This window comes from Anopheles ziemanni, chromosome 3 (assembly GCF_943734765.1).
Source record: "Anopheles ziemanni chromosome 3, idAnoZiCoDA_A2_x.2, whole genome shotgun sequence".
Taxonomy (NCBI): domain Eukaryota; kingdom Metazoa; phylum Arthropoda; class Insecta; order Diptera; family Culicidae; genus Anopheles; species Anopheles ziemanni.
In genome coordinates, this window is record NC_080706.1 from 12,777,527 (window position 1) to 12,795,884 (window position 18,358).

Below are 18,358 nucleotides of genomic sequence, written 5' to 3' on the forward strand. Positions count from 1 at the left end.
CCATTAGCTAATCCCCCCTTCCAAGCCAAGAATTGCAGCTGTGGGTAGAATCATCCCCTACATTCGAATTCGTGTGCACACCATCGGAAAATGATCGCCCAGCGTTACATCGTCCGTACAGAATATCGAATTGGAAAAGTACATAGTGTAGTTATCGATAAAAAGTGATAATTATCCCGTCCGGCTATTGTTGTTCGTTGCTCGATGGGATCTTGCTTGCCTGACGGACGGATCTTATCCCAATATTGCACGCTCATTCGTATCTATTTATTCCGTCTTTCTTTCTAGGAGGGATTCGCTCCTTATCAACCCCAGCCAACCCAAGTGCTCGTGTTCCAATTCTGTGTCCCGTTCGCTGTGCCGATGTGCGTGTGGAAATTGTGAAAAGCGCGTGAAAAGCGGCACACGGTGGGGGAAGAGTTTTCCTTTTGCACCGCACGAAAACGGCCCATTTTGTGTGACCCTCATGTCGGTTGTGCACGGTTCTAATTTGCTCTTTGTGTGTTGCGTTTCGAGATGAAAAATGAGCTCACAGAAGCTGTCAGAAAAATGCCAATGTGCAGCGGTCGTTGTTGTCGCGACACGGGAATACTAGATGGTGCAGCAAACACAACGCAGCATCAACACACGCAATCGGCGTTGGCCTCGAAAAAATAAGTGCGCTTAGAGAGAAAAAGAGAGAAAGGAAGTGCGAGAAAGCAAGAGAGAGAGAGAGAGAGTGTTCGAATGGTGTTGCTGTTGTTGTGACGGTCATCGGTTGCGGAAAGGGTGAAGCGTCGGCGGGGGTGGGAGTTGTTTATCATCCCGTCGGTTTGCGTCGACGGAAGAAAGGCGAACAACCGGAACTACAGCGGCACAATCCGGCGCATCCAGCGATAAAGCATCCACCATGGCATCGTTGAAGGTTGCCGTGCGGGTTCGACCCTTCAATCAGAGGTGAGTGCGGCTGTAGGTTAGTCGGTGAAAATGGAAAATGCGCATACATTGGTCACGGTGCCCCCTACAATGGGATAACGGCACGTGTGGCAACCGTTTGTTTTTGTTTCCAAAATAATTTAGAAACTTGGGAAGAAATGTACAAACAAAATCGAGCCATACGTAGGTCACGCAATGAGTTGGATTGTTCTATTGTTTATCTGCGAAATTCCCCTTTTCTATGCGGTATTTTCAGCATACTTTTCTTATTCCATATTCAAAGCCTACAATCAACCTAATTGCTGCTTTCTCCTTAATTGTATTATATTTTAATCGTATGACGCCTTAAAATTGTTTTATCAGAGATGAGTAAAGATTAGTGGTTCTTATTTTTTTTTATCGCTGTTCTTTTGTTTTCAGAATTCGCTTTAACATAAAAAAATGCCAGCAAAAATATAGTACATGGGTTTTTTTGTATAAAAATATCAATCATGAATTATTGAGTGGAGTCATCGTGGTTACTTTAACTAATCGCAATTGAGGGTTGCTTTTTCTATGCATAATCTTGTTTTATATTTATTCTCATCAAGTTTGAATTTTAAATCCTTTGCAAGTGATTCATGCTTTATTTCTTTCGATGTTCGATCATTTTGTTTAAAAATAGTTTAAATGAATGATATTCATGCTCAAAAACGGTTCGACAGTGGTATATTTAGAAACATGCGCTTAAATAATACGGCACGAAGTTTATGCCATACACCGTGTTCCTTTTCATCCATTTTAATGTTGACCATTTTCGGATTACAACAATTTATACCTATGAAATAATTCAAACGTTGCATCACAGCTGGTAGTTCTGATGATTTCGCGCTTGTTGTGCGTTTGTTTAGTTCATTTTCAATGACCCATTTTCCACGGGATGTTATGAGCCGGCGAAGCGTCTCCGGGTGGCTGAAATTGTAGAAATTATTTCATTACAACGAACCACCGGATCGGCAGCCTGCACGTGTGCGTCAGCCGTTTAAAAGGTTATTTGGGGGGTCTATTGTTTTTTTTTCTTCTCCCTCCCCCCAAAAGCTACCACTGATTGGGAACGGCCTCTAATGATGCCGTGAAAATTGCACCGATACTCTCTCTCTCTCCCCCTCTAACTCTCCGGCGCGGACGGTAGACAGGATTTTCGGTGAGTTTCCGAAAGGCACCATGCGGGCGCACGCAGACCACTGGCAGTGGGTCACGAAACTCTTCACGATTACCATCATTTCGGAAAATCATCATCGCAACAGCGTCTTGAATTACCTGCCATTGAAGGATTTCTACACGGGGTTGCTAATTTGACGCTACTTACGCTTTCGCCTCTTTTTCCCCGCCGAACACGTGCTCCCCGTTGCGGTCCAGGGTAGTGTGTGGCGCATTTCATAATGCCGCCCAACGGCTTCCTACACCTCGTTGGGGCCATTGTTGAAGGTTGAGGCATCGCTTGAGCTCCTATTACCGCGTGGTAGGAACTGTTTGTTTAATCTTAATACATACTTTGCAGCATATACAATAAAATCTTATCTTTCGGTCAAGTATGCCATGAATGAATTCATACGACAGTTGGTTGCAAATTGTAATTTGTCTTGTTGTAAGATAACGTTTTCTACTCGTCGAGCCTGCTGATATTTTGAATGAAGAAAAGTCCTATATTTCCCCCTATTAAACTTTGTTAACGATTGTTGTTTTAGGTTGGTTTTATTTCGTATTGCGTGCCTGTTTCGATTGGTTGTTGAAAGTAAACGATAAGAAATGACAGGTTTCCAACACAAACAGCATGCGGAAAAGTTTAAAATGGCGTACACACACACACGTTTATTAACAGTAACATTCCAAACAAACTCACTCAAGTTGATTAAGTAGATTATTTATTCAGTCCAGCTAACGAAAGAAAAAAAGACTACCCATCAACTTTAACCAGAAAACGATTGCACGAAATCGTGATTAAACTCTCGTTTCTAGCACGCTCATGACTTCCCGATAGAAAAAAATAAGCAAATCAGCGATAACCATACCATCATATTCTCCCTTATCGTTGTGTGCAAAGACGCGTTTCCGAACCGTCAACCCTGGCACAAATTATTGAGTAAGCACGAGTAAATGCGATTTGAATCCACCGGAGGTTGAAGGAAATAGGCAGAAAATACCCCACACAACCTGTAGAACGTACTCTGTAAGCCGTCGATAAATCGAGCGTCCATTCCGGTGCCTGCATTCCAGTAACAAGTGCTTTCCATGTTAACATCTGCACTTGACTCGCGTTAGGTGTTTTAACGTAATGCAATTAGGCCAACCTTGACTTCCGTCCGCCATACGTGGCTTACAAACAAAGGGGCAACGTATAAGACGCTGCTTCCTGGTTGAAATGAACGGTAGAGTTCGAACACAGAGAACAAGAATTAAATAATAGTGCGTTGAAAATATTTGTTAGGTGACATACGCTGCCTCGAGAATCAGTTGAAAGTTCTATTTCCGTCCGCTTAGATCATCCAACTCCCTGGCTTTGGCGACAAAACTTCCCGACCAACGTGATAACAACGATCGTTGATAGGGCTCAACACGTTTGTCCTTCCGGGGCGGGTAGCTTCCAGAAGAAGACGCACGGGGAACGCGTATCAAAATGCTCTGGTTGTGTCATCGCTGCCGGAGAAGGCAGCGAAAGTAAATTTTCTGATGACTCAGCCTCGGTCGTCCATTGACTTCTGTCAGCCACCGAAAGAGCAGTAGCATTTACTTTACGACCGCGTGTTACAAACAATTTATAATCTTTGATACTCATATAAGGGCCGGCTTGAAGTGACCTGGCCTTTTTACCACGGCTTCTATGGGCTTCGAGTTGTACGCTCTCGTGTATTGATTACTTACGGGTCGGCTCGTTACCATTGAAGAAATTGTCATTGTGCTGCCCATTGGCGGGGTTCGCCTGCACCCAATAATAATACTCTTATTTCTTCATCTCCCCAGAGCTTGCTTTCACTTTAACGCTTTGGTTGTCTCTTGGGGGAAAATTTTAGTGTCCATCGCTTCATGCTCAATAGTTCACCAGACTCTCGAGCGACACATGAAATAAAATATGCACCTGTCCAACGAATGAATTTGTCATCAGTCCTCCGGCTGCAGGGAAGCGACGGGGAGGGGGGCAATAAGATACAGATTTCCCCTCGAAAGGCCTTGTTGCGGTTCGACGATGTCAGGTCAATTTTCCCTTTCGAACGAACCAACCTCCACAACCCTGCTTCACCCTTCACCAGGCGGGACCGAAAGGAAAGGTGAGAAAACTTCAAAAGGATTTCGTGTGTTGTTGCTCGAAAAACCGCAAGCGCCCGGATACGATTTCATGTCGAGTGCAATGGGCCGATCGTTTATTTGCATCTCGTTGTTGGTTAAATAAAAAAACTGACAACTCCACAAAAACCACAACAAACGGTTCGAGGTGACAAGTGTGCATTTTCAAACATCAAATTCCGTTTTTAATGCATGTTGACACCGGAAGGGAGACGGCTCTTGTTTTATTTGCGGTGAGTTTAAGTTACTATTGCGTTTGATGTATTTTTTCAGAATTATGCATTTTTCTTTTTATTTACTTTTCATTGCGATAATATCTCCTTGGGGTAGATATCTGATTTAATTAATTTCCGCAGCGAAAGAGTTAGTCGAATTTATAACTAATGCTGGTGGAATTGTGTCGAAACGGTACGCTGCTCACTGAACATATTAAGTAAAGCAAAAAAGAAAAACAAACCTGACCGTGCGTCATGATGGTTCCAAGTGTGTTCGACGTGCGGCCATGTTCGACGTTCTGCCATGTACCGGTAAGCTTTTGGATTGACCGTCCGGTCGTGGTCACCGTGTCCGGTGGAAGTGAAACCGTCGCGCTTGTCCATTTCTCATGTGCAATTGCGACCCGTCGTGGTCACGGACCGTTGTTGCGAGGTGCGATTTACACTTTTTGGCATCGGCCGTCATACCAGGCCTGCTGCAAAGTGGAGCAATCGAGCCCACGAGCCGCATATCCGTCGTAAAGAAAGCCTTAGCGAAACCTTGGCAGACAGACGGACGATGCCGTGGCCGTGGACTGATGATGAAGGTTGCTTGATGTTGCTTCTAATGCTCTTTCGGTGTGTACTTTCGATTATTCGGTCCGTCCCAAAGCAAGGCGTGAAGGAAATGGTCAATGACAACTTGGCCATAACTCACATGCTTTTTCGAATACAACGGAATGGGTGAACTAACATGTTGCTCCTCTAACGTGGTTTTAAAATCCTAAAAGAGTGTACATATGTTCTTTAACTTCTGCAGTAACACTTTACTATACGCTGAGTTGTTAACGTACATGAAATAAACATGTTGGAGTTTTGGGTCATATGTTTAGCTCCTATTGAGGACAACACGTTCCTAGATTGGAACTGGATGAAGCAAACCCCAACTATATGCTTTCAGTAATCATGTTGAATGCCTGCCGATTTTTTACTGACTCAAAGATGTATGAAACTTACTAGATTTTAATCATTTGAAAGAAAGTAACATGATTTTTGCTACCGTTGTTTTTTGTTGGTCGCAAGGTTTGTAACTTCTTGCAGATTAATTATTCTTTGCTTGGGGAATTCCGATTTGTGAGAGGCTCATTGGAATGGATGTCGTTGAAAGAATTCAACAGGCTGAACAATTTGACAGCAACCTCTGTTAAAAGAACTTTACGTTGCTTTTCTTGACTTGTTTATCTACTTTAAACCCCTCTATTAACATAATATTGAAAGTTATGTTATCCTCCACGCGTAAATTTATGTACACGAATTGTCGAAATAAACTGTTTCACTTTCCGTTTTTCTTCTCCCTCCAACGAGACAGTGAGTTTGCTCGTTGATAAATGGACAGTAAAAACAACAAGCCACGATGATGAGCGGTCGAAACATAAACAAAAGTCCTGCCCCGTGTTCCGCGGGTCGGGCCCTTCTTTTTATTCAGTACCGATTGGGTGTTTATCGACCTGATGGATTGTTTATTTTCATAACGCATCGGTTTGGGCCATCGAGAGGAAAGACCAACAACGGAAACGGCTGGCTTCCGGCGGTCTCCGGTGGGGCTCCGGCGTGTGGGAGAAGAAAAATCTCCATCTTTCCCGTCCAGTGCGTGCCTTTGATCGATAGCGAGAAGCATTGCCGTATGAAATACCTTTTTATGATGAGGGCGCTCTTTCGGAAATTCCGAATCCGAGCTATCAACGCGTCCGAGTACACGTGCAGCGGAGGGAAAGATTGCGCGGCGGGGGGACGGGAAGGACCACAACAAAAAACACTTTCATGCTTCATGAAGAAATCTGCGCGTTTATGTGCGCCGTTTTGTGGGCGGTTTAGTGTTTCGTTTCGTAAGTATGTTTTGTGGAAGTAAACCGTTTGCCGAAGCTCCCTGCAATTGGCTTCGCCGGCGATATGGCTTTCGAGTTTGTGGGTGGACGGTGGTGGCGAGCGATGACCGGCGGATGGGGGTGGACCGTGAGGGGTTATACGCCATTGGCAACTGTTTTTATGAATTTAAATTTTCACTTTCCACCAGCGCACTCCAGTAGCGGTGCCGGAAAAGTTAGGCCGAGTCGAAAGCGAATTTTTGACGTGTGCGGAACTGTGTTTGTTGTCTGGCTGCGGCCAACGATTGGCCAACGGATAAGCCACTCCGAGCTGCCCCTGAAAAGGGGGGGCACCATTTTCACCGTGTGGCACCGCGAGCCTTCGTGGCGGAATGTCCAGTAAACGGTCCGCTCTGTGCATCACCGTTAGGGGGTTCAGTTTTTTTTCTCTCGTTTTCCAATCCCCCCCCAGACGCTTAGGTGGGCTTGATTGTGATAAATCGATAAACGGACCGTTCAGTGGGCAATAGAAAAGAAAACGAACGGCCCCCCTGCGCCAGTGGGAGGCCAGCTAATTCGACCCGGATGGAGAAAAGAAGATGGATACAATGATAGCGGCGGCAAAAGACTAAGATGTTTCCTTTCCGATCACCGGCTCGTGGGGTTTTCTTTTCTTCATATTAACATAACATTGTAAAACAACGTAAACACTAAGCACTGTGCTGGAGGATGTGCTCCAAGCGTGCCTCACAATGGTTCCGCAATCGTGAATCTTTCTTGTAAAAAGAGGGAATAGCTCTACCGACAAAAATCACCGAAAAGATAATTATTGCTTCATTAAGGTTGGTTCATTTTTTACTTACCATTTGGAGTTTGATATTATTCTTTTTCAGCTTTGAAATCTTCAGGTCAAATCGTTTTGGTCGAACGGATTATCTTTATAAGCTCCTATTTTTCAATTCAATCAATTTTTTTCCCTAAATTTTTTCTTGCCAAAGTATTATTTTATTGAGTCAAACACTTGATCGCTTTAACATTTATATCAAGTAAAGTTTTGTTTTCAAATTGAACTTAACACTTTTTAAAATTGTTTCAATTTTTGTTTTATTCAGTTTACTCCCGTTTTAACTACTCTTTAAGTTGTTTCTTACATTTTTTTCTTGACAAAGTTTAATGTTATTCAGTCAATCATTTGAACGGTTTAAATTTAATGCCCAGTAGAGATGATTTTCAAATAGAAGTCCAAACTTTCTAAAATTGTTGCCCTTGGGAGAAGTGTAATTAAATGACATTTCTTTTTGCTCTCCACACACGTAACGACTCGTACGTGTTTTCCCAACAGTCTGCAAACCAAACAACACCTTCTCTTGTACGAAAGGGCCTAACGAATGTTTTCACATGTAATTCGACCGCTCTCGCACACAACCATTGTGCCGGCTTCATTCTGAATATCCATGGGCTCCAAAGCGACAGTTACACAATTCCGCACAATGCTCACCCGAAAGCCTGCTTCGGTAGCATACCCCTTCCGCGGGTCCAGTCTGGAGAGTCGGTGGGCTCCCCTCAAATTGCATCGGGCGGTCAACCATGACGCGCTCTTGGTGGAACCTTATGCTGGTTCCCCGCCATAAGGGCTGCCGATGGAGGAACTCCACACTTTAAAAAAACATTGACTTGCCCCACAACACAACGGTCGGTTGGTGGTTGGCTCCGGGGAGTTGGTCGTGGGTCTTGCGGTTGTCTTCGGTTCGCTGATTTCTCAACCGATTGGCCATGATCCGGAAATGCAACGGTAGCGGCACGTCACGCCGCCGAGCAACAGGCGGCTGCTAGGGAAGCATTGGGAAGGAAACATTATGAGCAGAAGGGGGGCGACCTAACGTATCGCCAAGGGGGGGAAGGGTTCCGCAAAAGTGCAAAAGGATGACCACCGTAAGGAGTACTTCCACACGAAAGAAGGCACCCACAAAAAAACCAACACAACAACATGGGACGGTGGTCAGACGGTGTCGGGTTTCTTTTTGAGGAGGTTCTTCTTGGCTCAGTTTTTGAGCCCTTCGTTCGGTTAGTTGGTCAGCGCTGTTGGTTAATTTCCTTATGGTCTGCGACTCATAGGGGATTGTTTTTCATGTCATGTTTGTTTTTATGCAATGCGATTTTAGTACCTCAAGCTTTTGACTTACTTTCTGTTGAGTAAAACTAGCCGTCATCGAATTTGGAGACGTACAACTGTTTTCAACAGTTTAGGTCGGTTTCTAGGATGTCCTGATCAATTTAATCACAACCGAATGCAAATGTCATTTTATGTCAGCAATTAGCAAAAAAATGCTACTGAAGGTCAGTTCGCTTAGGGGGGAATGATAAGGGAATACATTGGGAATGATAAGAATATTATTTCTATAACAAAAACATTTGAAATCAGCAACTATAAACAAAAAGGTTATGTTACCGTTATTTACGAAATCACTGTCTGTTACACCGAATCTTCTCTTCATTACCCTTATCGACAGTCTGAACGCCGAACATATACATCTCGCAATTCCCAACATTCCTTACTAATTGATAATCAAATGAAGATTTTGTTTAAATTTACTTTTGATACATTCTCAACGAGTGACCTCGTAGGGGTCGACCTGCACCAGATTATGTTTCCACCCGGTCACAAAGGTGACGCGATGCTGTGTACGGAACGGTTGGTGTGTGCGGATTGTGATTTGTGGTTTGTTTTGGGACAAAGCGAACCCGAGACCGACCAACGGCCGGAGCGATCAGCGAAACCGATGATGCAATCGACCTATGAGCCATGAGTAATTTTTACTTGCGCTAACTATATTTGACGTAACACTGGTTTCGTCTATTGAGGTGCAGAAAACGCAAAAGAAACACACAAAAAATAGGCCCCCGCCAATGGATCTTGTCCGGGTCTGGGACGGAAAGCCTTTCCGGGATCTCCGATTGGTCGTACTTCGAATGATTTTCGAAACCAAATGTTGTTTAATGAAAAGGGAACTTGTCCAGTTTAATCAGCTGTTTGCTGCTAGGTTATCTTGCAGTTTTGTTATTTCTTTTATTTTTGAATTAAATTAATCCGCGGTACGCGGAAGCGATTTGGGTTATGGAAGCGAAAATGGATTCCATTAAATTGGCTCGTAAAATCGAGAACTATGAACAAGTTAATAAGTACAGAAAATGAAAAATAGAATTTAAGGTAAAAAATAATGTAAGAAACTTCTTATTGAATTTCAATGTATTTTCCTCTGATACGTTTGTAACCTCTACTCTTCATTGATGTGTCAAAACGAGCAAAAGTGAAGCAATGGAACGACCGAAATCAAATTGATTGGATTCGATCACTTCGCAACCATGTGAATATGAGACGAAAAAATCCGTCTACATAAAGATAGGACGTAGGAAAATGAGGCAAAGCCGACAGCAATAGGAGGAGTTGGGTTCGCAAATGCAATGTTGATTATTTTATAATGGAAGATCATAGCGCTCTTCCCTCCCAAGCTCCATCGTGGCCAAGTAATCAATTAACCACGGATTACGCGAGGTTGTGTCTGGTGCTACGGCTTTGCGAAAGCGTGAGGATTGCCGCTTCAAACTGCTCCCCTACAGACCTTTCCGTATTGGGCGATCTTGAATGTTCATTATCAAAAACATGTAAAAAAGAAGGAGCGCCCCAGAGAGCCAATCTATGTCAGGGAAGGTTGAGCCCGCGGTCGGTCGAATCGGATGATGATGATGCTGGGCGGTTGCGATTATCGCGGGCAAAAAATAATTCACTCCGATGTATTCGTACCGAGCCTTTTGAAGGTGTTTGAAGGAAAGTTCATTTTGTGATTTTTCTTTTCGTCGACCCCAAGGCGATAACTGCGGGCGGAAATGAGTCATACCGAATAACAAGGAACATTGAATCGAAGTCAATAAAAAAAAAAGACATGTGTGCACCTCAACCACTCAAGCACACTAAACTTCCTAGTGAACCGAATCGACAGGGTTTCGGTTGGAGGTAGTTGATAGGTGTTCGATCTTTTTTGACCTGCGCCGTTTTATGTGGTACAGATCACTTATAAGAACCTGTGAGTTGGTTTTGGTTGCTTACGTGAATAATTTATTACTTTCATCCTGAAAGGTTGGTGGAATGTGAAAAAAATTGTTGAATGGAAAAAAATTGGTGGAATGTGATTTTTACTTTTTTTGAACAATGAAGCGAAAGTTTTACTTTCTTTTGAGGTACCGCTACTTTTGCCCCAAGTGTGTCTTGTAGTTGAAATCCTTGCAGTTTGCATAGTATGTTTGTATATACAATCCTATTCAATCCCTTAAATAGGATTACATTCCCTGACAATCTCTCAATTGTTGATCAAAGAACAATATTTCGATAAAGTAATAAACAGTGTCGATTATCTGGTGCCGGATTAATCAGGGGACGATTTATCGGTAGGTTAAAAAACGGACAGCTTTTGAACTTTTTAACTACTACCAGATTGGTAACAAATGTTTTTACAGCAACTTTGAGTCCAAATAACATTATCTAACTAATTCCATCTAAAAACAAATTTTTAATTATTAACTTAATTATGCTTGTTGAGACTCAACTCTTTCACTATAAGCGTACAGTTGTAAGAAAGCCAGCCGCGGAATTCGACTGTACTTTGAATAATACCTACGCTGACACAATGATGAGTATAAAAACTCGAAACAAAAACTCTACCAGGAGTAAACATTCCTTGATGTAAAATATATGCGATTTGAGTTAAATTTACAAAATTCAATTGACAATTTAAAAAACAAAAATTATATAATGAAGATGCTTTAAGAAAACTTAACTCTATGAACGACTATGCAAAGAACAAGATTTGTTGGCGAAAAGCATCAAACAGGGTGTAAATACAAGAATCTTTTTTTATTGTTTTAGTGCAAAACATAAGTCAACCATATTAACGGCATGTAATTGAACAACCTATTATACATAACTCGTCACAGTCTGTGTTCGCTGTACGCCTCGATGTTGCAGACTGATTATTCGCTGTAAAAATGTTTGAATTGCGTAAATTAAAATGTGTTTGCTTTTTTCTCTGCTCGCCCTACAGGGAACATGAACTCGGCGCAAAGCTCATCGTGCAGATGGACGGCAAGAAGACGCGGCTGCTCAAACCGAAGCTGGGCACGGGCAACGGGGTCCGGGGTGACTTGGCCTCGCGGGCAGCGTTGGACCCATCGAATGACTTCACGTTCGATCACTCGTACTGGTCGGTCGACGAACGGGATCCCCACTTTACGCACCAGGAGACGGTCTTCGACGATCTCGGGACGGAGATTGTGGACTGTGCCTTCCAGGGGTACAACGCGTGCGTGTTTGCGTACGGCCAGACGGGCAGTGGGAAGACGTTTACGATGATGGGTACGGCCGAGGCGCAGGGACTGATACCGCGCATCTGCCGCTCGCTCTTCGCCCGGATGAAGCTCGGCCAGGAGGAGGGTACGGGCTTCAAGACGCAGTGCTCGTACCTGGAGATCTACAACGAGCGCGTGAAGGATCTGCTCGGACCGAGCAATGCTGGCCATGGGCTGCGGGTGCGCGAACATCGGACGCTCGGTCCGTACGTGGAGAACCTTTCGCAGCATCCGGTGTCGGACTACGCGGAGATACAGAACTGTATGATCCAGGGGAACATCCAGCGGACGACGGCCAGTACGAACATGAACGATACGAGCAGCCGAAGCCACGCCATCTTTACGATTACGTTCGTGCAGGCGCGCTACTTGAATGACCTACCGAGCGAGACGGTGTCGAAGATCCACCTGGTCGATCTGGCCGGGAGTGAGCGGGCCAATGCAACCGGTGCCACCGGGCAGCGGTTGAAGGAGGGCGCCCACATAAACAAGTCGCTGGTGACGCTCGGTAGCGTGATTTCCGCGTTGGCCGAGCAAACCAACCCGACCAACAACAAACGCGTCCTGTACATACCGTACCGTGACTCCATCCTCACCTGGCTGCTGAAGGACAGCCTTGGGGGCAACAGCAAAACGATCATGATTGCGGCCATCTCGCCAGCGGACGTCAACTACAGCGAAACACTCAGCACGCTGCGGTACGCGAACCGGGCCAAGAACATCATCAACAAGCCGACGGTCAACGAGGACCCGAACGTGAAGCTGATCCGCGAACTGCGGGACGAAATCTACAAGCTCAAGCTGATGCTGTCCAGCGACAGTGGGGCCGCTCTAGAACCATCGCTCAAGGTGCTGGAGGACCTGCAGAAGAAGGAAGCCCAGGAGAAGGTGCTGACCGAGGAGTGGGCGGAAAAGTGGCGCGAGGCGCAGTCGATTTTGCGCGAACAGCGTTCGCTGGGGTTGCGCAAGTCGGGCGTTGGTGTCGTGCTGGACTCCGAGATGCCCCATCTGATCGGCATCCATGACGACGTGAGCACCGGCGTGACGCTGTACAGTTTGAAGGAGGGCGAAACGACGATCGGTACGGACGAGGCACCCGATCCGCCGGATATCTCGCTGAACGGGATCGGTATCGCACCCGAACACTGTCGCATCGTGCTGTCGAACGGGAACGCCACGATCTACCCGAATCCCAATGCGACCTGCCTGTTGAACGCTTGCATGATCGAGGTCCCGACGGCGATCAGCCAGGGTGACATTCTGTTGCTCGGGCGGACCAACATGTTCCGCTACAACAACCCGGCTGAGGCGGCCAAAATGCGGCTGGACAATAGCCACCAGCAGCGTTCATCTCGGATCGACCTGTCACGCCTCTCGCTCATTGCCGCTTCGCGCGAGAACCTTTCCGCCAGCTTCCTTAGCGACGACGACGGTACATCGGCGAATCCGTTCGCCGGATTTTCGTCGCCCCAGAACGCCCTACGGTTCCGGCAGTACACCCCGAGCCGGGAGGATGCGGAGCTGCAGGACGAACACCGGAAGATCCTGCAGACGATCGAGAACGCCCTCCGGCAGCTGAACCTCGAGCGGACGCGCATGCACGAGCAGTTCAAGAACAAGATCAAACTGTGCACCGACGAGCTGGAGCGGCTGGAGAGCACCAAGCGGGACCGGCTCATGATACTAGACGGGCGTATCAGTGAGCTGATGGCGCGCAAAGAAATGGTCCTCTGGGAGAAGAGCAATGAGAAGACGCAAGTAAGTCTCGATCGGGACCGGGAACGTTTCATTTATACCACTTTCTACCAGCATCTTGAGTTTTGTATTGCTACTTTAGGTTTTGATTTCGCTATCATTCACTTATGTTTTTCTTTCCCTTCTTTTTTTACCCTTTTCTTTCATGTTGATTTCATTCCCGTTTTCCGTTTGCTCGCGATCATCGCGTTTGGTTTCGGTTGATCTTATCGCTTGTGGCCACCTTTGACCTCCCGGGGAGCTAGGTAGACATTCTGGTGCGACAGTTGTCCGCCTTGCAAACGCAGCTCGATACGAAAAAGCGCGACTTCTATGAGTACGTCGCAAGGGAACTACAGGAGCTGCAGGACTGTGGCCGTCTGGATGAGGTAGAGAATACGCTAGCCTTACTTTTGTTTTCCAGATCATTGTTTTTCACTTTTTCTACCGTTGTTTTGTTGTGGAGAAAGTTATGACTTGATTTATGGCACGTTTTTGTCAGGAGCATCCAATGTTGGATAGTTTTGCATTATTAATTGTTGTGCCTTCGCCACAGGCAAGCATCGAGCTGATCCGAACTACCCCTCAGACGGAAGATTATTCGGAAATATTGCTGCAAATATCGCGCTCGCTGGACAACTACTCGCAGCAGTACATTCGAGAGTTTGTGCGACGCAACGTAAGTGATGAGGAAGCTGCACGGGGGTGTCCAAATGGTACAGAATAAAACAATGACCGTTCTTTTATTTGTAGCGCGACGAAATCAACAAGTACGAAACGGAGCTCACCGAAAAGGAGCAGCTACTGGCGGAGAGTACGCAAAAGATTGCCGATTTGGATCAGAAGATTCACGAACTGGAACAGCAAAATCGGGAACTTTTGCAGCAGCGTACGCAGCAGGAGCTTGATCAGATTCAGCAGATAAAGCTTTCGTAAGCGCATGGGAAATGGAAGATGTTTTAATGATGAAGTTTTGGTTAATATTTGAATTTTATCTTTTCGTCGTCAGGATGACACTGAATCTTGCACACACGAGTGGTGAAAGCAACGGGACGAACACGGCCGAGGGGACCAATCAATTATCCACCGGGAGCCATGCGCTAGAAACCTGTGATACGTTCCATACGGCCAACTCGGACTGTTCGTTCGTGTCCGCGCTCAACACACCGGCTCTTGGTTCGCTGAATCATCTCATACCAACACCCAGCTCGACCGAGGATGGGGCCGAATCAGATGCAGCCGATCGGGACTTTGAGGAGGCTACCTCCAATGGCGGGGGTCTGCACGAGGAGCTGCACGGTGGCACAGGGGTTGGCGGTGGAATGAGTGACAGTGGCGTTAGCTTTGAAACGAATAAAGCTACCGACATCGGTGCGACGGTGCTACCGGAGGGGGGACCGGACGATTGTGCCGGTGGTACGGCAAAACTGCTGTTCCAATCGGACGATCATTGCCTGCTGCTGGCCACCTCTTCCACGCCGAACTCAAAGTACGGTGGCAAGAAGATGCCCACCACGACCACGGTAATCGTGACGGATGGGAATGGGCTCGTGAAGGCGCAGCCTCCCCGGGCGCGTCGAAAGTCGTCCGATTCGGAGGAGGAGGAGGAAGCGCTTGGCAACGAATCGTCCGTGGGCTCGATCGCCTCGAACCGGCTTAAAGTATCGATCGTCAATAACCGGAATAGCCTCAAGAGTAACGGCTTGCGGAAAACGGAAATCTTTGACATTCGACACGGGATCCATCCGCTGCGGATCGGTAGCGAAGGAAGCAGCCGAAGTGGGGGCACCACCGAAGACAGCCACGAAGAGGAGGACGGCGAGGGCGGGGAGGACAAGGAGGGGGGCCGCCGATCACGTGGATCATCAATCGACAACAGCTCGATCACGTCGTCGACGGCGGATCTGATCCTCAGTGAGATGAACAGTCTGCGCGAAAGCATCGCGAGCAAAAAGGCGGAGATAATGAAGATCCTCGAAACGAACGGCGACAAGCGATTGCTGGATGCGAAGATCAGCGTACTGCAGGGTCTACAGAAGCGCGTTGTGCAGCTGGAGATCAAGATCCAGGACGTGGAGAAGAGCTGCTTGTCGGACGGAGAGCAGCAGCTGGATTCGATGCGGGACTTTCCCGGCAGCTTCACCGACAGTGACGACAGCCGAGTCGGTGGGAACTCGTGCATCTACCCAGGATACGTGTCACGGGATCAGTCCAGTATCTATGCGCCGAGCGTCACCCGATCGATGCCTTCCATTGAAGGGACTTATCGTAAGTGTATCTAAAAATGAAAAAGTAGATTGTGGACGAAGTAATTGATCAATAAAACACCACCGTTTTAGGGTCGGATCACCTTATCAACATACCTACGTACATCATACGCGGTGCCGGAAAGCAAACGCACTACGAGTACGAGGTGAAAATCAACCTTCCGGATGAACGGTGGACCCTGCTGCGGCGCTACAGCCGCTTCCGGGAGCTTCATCTGGCCATGAAAAAGCTGTACGGCGATAAGGTGAGTACTGTCTGCCCTAGCTGCCGGCCAGTGCATTGAGTAACCCTTTTCTGACCACACAGATTGCCACCATACCGTTTCCGCGGCGTGAGCTATTTGCCTCCAACACGGAATCCGTAGCGAAAGCGCGCCGTCGCCAGCTGGAAACCTACCTGCGCCGCCTGCTGGTCGTCTGTGCCAAAATCCCGCACTGTCCCATCTACGAGGGCGAAGGCCGTCCGGGGCTCACAAAGCAAACGCTCATCGTTTTCCATTCGTTCTTCAAGAAGGGTTTGTTTGAAACCGGCAAGCACGGTACGGGATAGAGATAGAGATAGAGCGAACCAGGGGACAAAACCCGACGGGCCGAAGACAAACTCCCCTGGGGCCAGCGGTGCGATGGCAAATGTGCAAATGAGTGCGTTTTATGTTTGTGATGTCAAAAGACTTCTAGATTTCTAGACCGTACTTGTTATTTTTAATTATTTGTAAGCAGCATTGTAATTGTAGGTAGGTAGTGATCAACCAATTGGTATAGTGTCCTTCGATTCAGTCCGTGTCAAATAGTGTCCTTCGATAAGTCGCAATTGTCCTAGAGGATGGATTAGATAGGGGATGAAGTGCAGGAGTGCTTTACGAACGTTTTGCTTTAGGGTCAATTTTTACAACTTCAACCAACTGGTTTCTATCGTTTGTCCGTACGTTTACGTGGCCTTTGATTAATCCATGGTGTCTTACCTGTTAGGATACGAGGTTAGTTCGTGTTAGTAGAAGAATATAGCGGCTGGAGAGATGGTTGGAAAGTTGGTTTTGACAAAACTAAAATGACAATAAGAATGTGTGTGCGTGTGTGTGTGGTAAAACTGGCCGCTCGTTCAAATTTAATCATTATCGAACCCGAATAGAGACTTTCAGTCGCACGGTACTCTTACATCGCTTAGCGATGCAAGTTTCACCCGCTTTATCGCAAGATAAAGGGTCTTTCGGTTGCAAACTTGTCATGGAGCACTGATGGCAGTCTGTCGGCAGTACGATGATGCACGAAACCGAAACCACTTTGTCCGGTAACGGTGCTCCACCTAGTACTAGGTTCCACACAAAAAGCAAGAAAGCATGGAACGGTGTGTGTAGTGATCCGTTTGAAAACAGGCATAAAAGTACGGAAGTGCGAAACTCGCAGATCGATCGTCATAATCATTATCATCATATCAACAGCAACTACGTGCAACCTTTTCCCGTGTTCCTGCCCCGTTCGTAGCAAACGTGTTGTCGTTCATCAATCGAAAACAAACTGTGATTTTTTCTTCCCCTCCCCCTTCCCTTTCCGGTCGGCCGGGTGCAGGTGCACCGAATGCTTCCATCCCAGTAATTATCTAGCCGGTTGTCTGCATTAAAGCATATCCGGCGTGTACAGATGGTGTCGAACAAGTGCTCTTTTTTAAATTTAGATAAATCCCTGCCCAGCTCATCTCTCTATATTTTCGATTATGCATTGTATATTTACTTCATAAAGAGATGCTGTGTGCTTTAGTTTTCGACACAAGGCACCGTCGAAGATGGAAGTTATTCAATGTGTAGGAAATCTATGTATATTTTAGGTACTAAAAAGAGGATCGAGTAGCTAGCTTCAAATGTCGCCTCTTGTGCTAGTGGAAGGGAATATTTTCAATACCTTGTTTGTTTCGCTTTTTCAGTTAACTCTGTTTTTTACACATATTCAAGCTAATGTTAATATTTTATAGATACAATTCAGGAGCTTGTTTGTACACCTAGGAACACATACATAAATGTGTAGGCAACCCCGGTGGACCATTGTCCGAGAGGATAGAAAATAGAAAATTGTGTAACCAAATGGTGGAAAATTGTAAAACACAAATTTAGTAAACAAAAACAAAAAAACAGCATCTTATGTGTGGCATTTTCGATCTTCTCTAGATGGGTGATTATACAAAAATATATACAAAAAAAAAGAACAAACACACGACAGAGAAAAAAAGTCGAAACATTTACAGGTAATCTCGGGCGATTTGAGTAGAGAAGAGCAATACGTAAAAGCGAAGACATCACTAGATAAGCTACACAACTTGTTCCGGATTGATAGGGTACAATAGGATTGACGCGAGAGGATCAACATGCACCGGAAGTAGAAATGTTCCACAATAAATACACAGACATAAAATCAAACAGGTATAGCAAAAAGATAACCGCAATAAAGAAAATCGAAGATAAGATCGTATTTAAAAGAACAAAGAAGAGAGAAAACCCCCCGCTGGGGAACACACATAGATGGTTCAATTTCTCGTGTAAACTAATGCAAAAAGAATACACCTAAACCGTTTACTCTGGTAGAGTATATGCATGTTTCTTATTTGTGCAATTGTAGCGCGAACAGGATTTGAGAGAACCGGATCATGGAGTATGTTAATAAAACAAAGATC

The 18,358-nt window shown here is 45.9% G+C and overlaps 1 protein-coding gene across 1 annotated transcript; it reads left to right on the forward strand.

Annotated features, from left to right (window-relative positions):
* Positions 1–856: 856 nt before the first annotated feature.
* LOC131286505 (kinesin-like protein Klp98A) lies at positions 857–16,755 on the forward strand. Its single transcript, XM_058315466.1, has 8 exons — positions 857–936; positions 11,392–13,453; positions 13,696–13,818; positions 13,986–14,108; positions 14,183–14,361; positions 14,439–15,697; positions 15,769–15,941; positions 16,004–16,755. The coding sequence occupies exons 1-8, from the start codon at positions 890–892 to the stop codon at positions 16,244–16,246; spliced, it is 4,209 nt and encodes a 1,402-aa protein (XP_058171449.1). The 5' UTR covers positions 857–889; the 3' UTR covers positions 16,247–16,755.
* Positions 16,756–18,358: the final 1,603 nt, after the last annotated feature.